This window comes from Anopheles merus, unplaced genomic scaffold (assembly GCF_017562075.2).
Source record: "Anopheles merus strain MAF unplaced genomic scaffold, AmerM5.1 LNR4000009, whole genome shotgun sequence".
Taxonomy (NCBI): Eukaryota; Metazoa; Arthropoda; class Insecta; order Diptera; family Culicidae; genus Anopheles; species Anopheles merus.
The window spans coordinates 61,957-67,290 of NW_024427589.1; the positions used below are offsets into that span (position 1 = coordinate 61,957).

Sequence of the window (5,334 nt, forward strand, 5' to 3'; positions counted from 1 at the left end):
CGAGATACGACTGTATTTGAGACCGAAAAAATGTCCTAAAGCAAGGCGTACTACTTTGTCCAAAAAGTTGAAAGTTGGATGCAAATTTCGCGTGGCAAAAGAAGCCCTTTGTTTTTATTTTTCGTTTGTCAATCCCAAATGACAATCGGACAGCATCTCACTATAGCGAGCCCGATGACAGCTTGACGTTTTCATACTGAGACGCTGCCTTTGGCTGCCTCCCCCGTACTGAGCGCGCATTGTCTTTCTCATCGCCATGGTGAGCTGCAGAGGTTTGTATGGTGAGCATTCTGGCTAGCGCCAAATTTTCTCATGAGACGATCTGGCGCGCTTCATCGATCGGATGAGATGCCTTACCACATGATAGTGAGGTCGGATTTTGGATCGGCTGCCGATCTTGCTAATGTGAGTAGAACTGCGTGCTGCATGGTGAGGTGTGGGGTTGTGTGGTGTATGTGGATACCCGATGGAGGTGAGACATTCAGCCGCGGTATTTTAAAGCGCCAAAACACTTGTTGTTCACGAACTGCATGTGTCGCTCTGCGAATCAATTTACGTTTATCTCGAAATTTTCTATAACCTTTTACAGTTTTAGGAGAGATAAAGTTATAAAAAATTGCTGAACGAATTTACGTTGCGCCAAAGCAAAACAAAATTGATTTTGCTCATCGAAAATTCGTTCAACAAAGCCAAACTGTTTTGAACATTAAAAGATCCGTAGAAGTGTTGTTTTTTTTTTTTATTTGCCATTTCAGACGGAAGATTTAGTCGTCGAAAATGTTCCCGAAAAAGTTAAAGCGAAGTGGAGAGCTTTATAAAAAAGCCGCGAAACTGGAAGAGCAGTTTGAAAAGGAGTGGGCATTGCAAAATGATCCTGCCGGACCCAGCAACCAGCCAGCAGCTCAGCAATCTGCCGAGGGTATTTGCTTGACTTATTATGGTTTTGCTTGATTTAAATCAATCAAAAAATCAACTAACATCTCTTTTTATTGTTTAATTGTAGATGTTGCTATGAATGAACCCTGTGAAGGTCCTGTGGCATCAATGGAAGAGGAGTATTTGGACGAAAACAATACAGATGACGAACGTGCTAGCGATGAAGGATCCAGCTACAACGAAGATACTGATGGCGAAGAGTATTTAGAGGAAGAGTATTTGGAGGGAGAGTTTTTGGATGCAGAGTTTTTGGAGGAGGCGAGCCTGGAAACTGATCCAGAAAGCGCGAAGCTACGAGACTCTTTGCGAACATGGTTTATTCGCAATAAAGTTGCTCGTAGCGGGAGTAATAATTTACTAGGAATACTGCGAAAAGCGTCTTCTCTTTCTGCTTTTTCATCTATTCCACAGGATGTTAGGACATTGCTGAAAGCTCCGGTTAACGTCAGCGAGCAGATTACTAAGGTTCCTGGTGGAGGTGAAATGTGGTACCAAGGCGTTGAATGTTGTTTTCAACATTATTTTCGGTAAACTAATTATTGTTTAAGCAATCGTGTAATACCTTTCTAACATCAGTATTTTCTTTTATTTTTATTCAGCGATGTGGACGTACTAGAGGATGTGTTTGAGCTGAATCTTTCAGTGGACGGAATACCAATATATAACCGCAGCGCAATACAGATGTGGCCTATACTAATGCAGTTGCACAATATGCCGAATGTTCCTGTTATGGTGGTTGGAATATTTTGCGGCACTTCTAAACCAAACGATGTTGAGCCTTTCCTGAGACCTTTGGTGGAGGAACTAAATAGGCTTCATGATCACAAAATGAACCTAAACGGCAAAAAAATAACTGTTTCGGTTATAGTCATAATCGCTGACTCGCCTGCACGCGCATTTATTAAACGTGAGTAATTGGAATCGCTCTTTTATTTTAATTTTAATAATGTGTATGAATTTCGTTGAACAATTTTATTGCAGAAGTTTGCTACTACAACGGAGTACATGGGTGTTTAAAATGTAAATGCTGTGGTACTTCCCTAAAAACACCAAAAAAAGTTATTTTCGAGGATACAGCAGCTCCACCAAGAACAGATAAGGAATTTAGAGAAGAAAAACCCAGTTCTACAGGTCATCGAAGAGGGAAAACCCCTCTTACAGATCTAAAAAAGTTCGACATGATAAAAGGTATAGCTACTAGCGATTTATTACATTTAATACAATTGGGTATTGTTTTCAAGCTTCTGCTAGGCTGGGTCGAAGGAGCTCTTGCCCCCTTTAAAAAATGGTGCAAAGAAGACATAGATGAAATATCAGAAGAGCTTATAAGTATACTGCTGCCCACAGAAATTCATAGGAAGTTTAGGTCTCTTAATTATCTTCACTTTTGGAAAGGTACTGAATTCGGTAGTTTTTTACATTACGCAGGTATAGTTGTTTTGCAAGATAGAATAGGTAGACTAGCATACGAACATTTTAAATTATTATATTGCGCTATAACTATATTATCATCATGGGCATTTAAGGACCAGTGGGAGTATGCCGGTACATTGTTGAGGAAATTTGTTGAGGATTATAGTGTTGTGTACGATCGCATACATCTAGTGAGTAATGTTCATCTCTTGCTTCATGTATACGAAGAGGTTAACAATTTAGGCCCTCTGATTACTTTGTCAACACAGTCCTGTGAAAATATGTTACAAATAATCAAACATAGTTACGTAAAATCTGGCTACCGAAGTTTGCATCAAGCGATAGGAAAAATTATATTGTTGCGAGACATAGACACTGCAGCACAAAGAAACCAGGAAAGTATGACGTATCCTACACTTAAAGTAAAAAAGGATGAGACAATTTTGCAAGTTAGGCAAGGATTTTTGTTAAGGAAAAATTTTAAGGATTCTTGGTTTTTAACAAAAAGAAATATCATAGTTAAGTACGAAAAAGCCATCGAGGAATCAGGATCAGTCGTTGTACATGGGTATCCTTTGGTAAGACGTTTTCAAGCCTTTACTACTCCTATTGCCTCCGATAAAATCTATAAATATATTGGATACGAAAATGACATTTCAACAACGCTTCGAACTATTCCAATAACTGATATTAAATGTAAAATGGTAGCAATTAAGACAATACGAACAGGGGCTAAAGTACATTTTACGCCATTAATACATACCTTAACATAAAAAGGCTTGGTTAGGTTATACGGTTAAGTAGGTTAAATAGGTTAGGTAGGTTAAGTAGGTTAGGTAGGTTAAGTAGGTTAAGTAGGTTAAGAAGGTTAAGTAGATTAAGCTATAGATATTAAGCAACCGAGTAGACCCGGTATAAGGTCGGACTTAATCCAGGGACAGAACTAAATACTCTGTCTCAAAGTTGCCTTAAGAATATTGTAAATTTACAAATAATGTTGAAAAATGTAAGATGTATGTTCAATAAAAAATGTTTATGTGAATTGGATAAAAAAGTTTGAAATATTCTGAGAAGAATCTTGTATATATTACGATTATTTATACAGAGTTCTTTAGATTTTGATTAATTAAATTTAGATTTCGATTTAGATTTTGATTAATTGTGATTACATTTTAATACAAAAAACAGTATAAGTTGAGGTAGCTTAATTACTTCTTTAACATAGTAAAGTTTTAACTTTGTACATAATACATTATTATTATTAAACATCAATTTTGTATAGCTCTATTCCTGTTCTTTTTCATTACGTTTAAAAAAGCCAATGATTTTATCATTATAGCCAAAAACAGGATACACGAGTCAAGTGATTTGATTGCTTATCGTAAATCTCTTTGCGGATTGTAGCCAGAATGAAGATTCGTCATCTTCCCACCATTTCCTTAGCCACATATTCAATTCATTTTAGAAGGATTAAAGCTAGAATTTTTTAAATTCAAGCGATCTTTGCCATATCGAAGCTTTAGTTTAAAAAAATCTTCCACATCTTTTTCAGTGGCCTGTTGGAAGGAATTGCTACCTATGGCTCTAAACAGTTCTAATATGTTTGAATATGTGATTAGGGGAATTTTGGGGTTATAAGACGGACCACCTTTCCAGTTGCAACCTGCAAACAGTTCTGGATCAAAAATCAAATCGCGTGCCTCGTGCATCCTGTCTTTTACTTCCGCTTTCTTTATGCTTTCATCCAGCCATTTGTGTATATTATCCTTGAAATTATCTGGGACTTTTGATTGAGCTCCTACACCTTTCCCTACACATGCCACGTTGCTAATTTGTTCAACAAAAACTTGAACATGCGTAATTTTTTTCGATTGCTTCGATAAACTTTCTAAAATACCGTTTTGGCTATTTTTCAGTTCCAAAAATTCTTCTCTCTGACTGCGCAATTCATCAAGTATAGTTGCTTGATTTTTTAAAATTTGTTTCAATAGTCCCATCACATCGCTTGAAGAATATGATGAGTCCTTTTCTCCGTCACATTCAATCAATTCATCTTCAAAATCGTCTATCGATGAAATATGTTCCCCATCGTCTTCTCGTTGACGCGTAGCAGCTCCATAATCACTCGAATTCATTTTTTCCTAAAATTATTAAGAATAACAAAATCAGGTGTTATACAGGATATTAACATATTAACATATTAACAACAATAAAATAACATCATACATATTTCACACACGCAAAACACTAACTGCTGCTTTCGAACATAAAGTTTCTGAATCAACTCACCTTTAACAATTTCACGCTACTGCAAAAGCACCGGGCAGTTATGCTGAAACTCCTTTTTATCGCTCTGTGCAGCTCGTCTGGCACGATCCGGAATGGTGTAACACGCAAGATGCTGGACTAGCATTTAGTCACACGAGGTTCGGTTTACGGCGATTTCTATAGAAAAAAAGGTAAGTTTCACTGATGTTAATCTATATGTATGCTTCTTCTCTTCCAATAGCTCCTGCTCCACCACCTGACACAATACCTTCCTGATAAACATCTCCTTAGATGACACACAGCACTTGGCTCCTAACATACACATGTACAATTCCCCCAAGAAGCAAAATATTTTATTTTTTTTCGGTTGGCAATCCTGCAATTTTACGTTGCTTTCAATCCACCTCGTTTTTTCTCACTTTCCTTCATTATCACGTGAGAATGTACATTCTCCCACTACTCACTCTTCACTTCTCACTCATTGGTTCGCCTCACTGGCAGAAGATCGGATTTTCTATTCAATCCGATCCAAAATCCGATCCTGTCAAAAATTTGACATTTTTGACAAATTTGACAGGAGTGACAGTTAGTTTTCGGAGCTGCGTCAAATGTTTTTGTCGTCGGTCGAGTGAACGGTCTCCCCGGACGGACGGTCGCCAAAGCCGGTCGAACATCAAGGTGATGCTGACGGTATTCTTTGATTACCGAGGGGTGATT

At 37.6% G+C, this 5,334-nt stretch overlaps 1 protein-coding gene and 1 long non-coding RNA gene across 3 annotated transcripts; one reads left to right on the forward strand and one right to left on the reverse strand.

The window, feature by feature from the left end:
* The first annotated feature begins 443 nt into the window (after positions 1 to 443).
* Positions 444 to 3,326, forward strand: LOC121600883. 2 transcript variants are annotated; one of them, XM_041929668.1, is made up of 5 exons: positions 444 to 472; positions 756 to 919; positions 1,004 to 1,463; positions 1,536 to 1,843; positions 1,918 to 3,326. In XM_041929668.1, exons 2-5 carry the CDS (start codon positions 778 to 780, stop codon positions 3,120 to 3,122), a joined length of 2,115 nt encoding a protein of 704 aa, XP_041785602.1. In that variant the 5' UTR covers positions 444 to 472; positions 756 to 777; the 3' UTR covers positions 3,123 to 3,326. The 2 variants fall into 2 exon arrangements, with proteins under 2 accessions (XP_041785602.1, XP_041785601.1); XM_041929667.1 differs by lacking the exon at positions 444 to 472 and having other exon boundaries at positions 732 to 919.
* A 998-nt stretch (positions 3,327 to 4,324) lies between these two features.
* Positions 4,325 to 5,334, reverse strand: LOC121600871. The gene is made up of 2 exons (XR_006005891.1): positions 4,639 to 5,334; positions 4,325 to 4,490 (listed from the first exon to the last, which is right to left on the reverse strand). It is a non-coding gene; the product is annotated as an uncharacterized LOC121600871 (long non-coding RNA).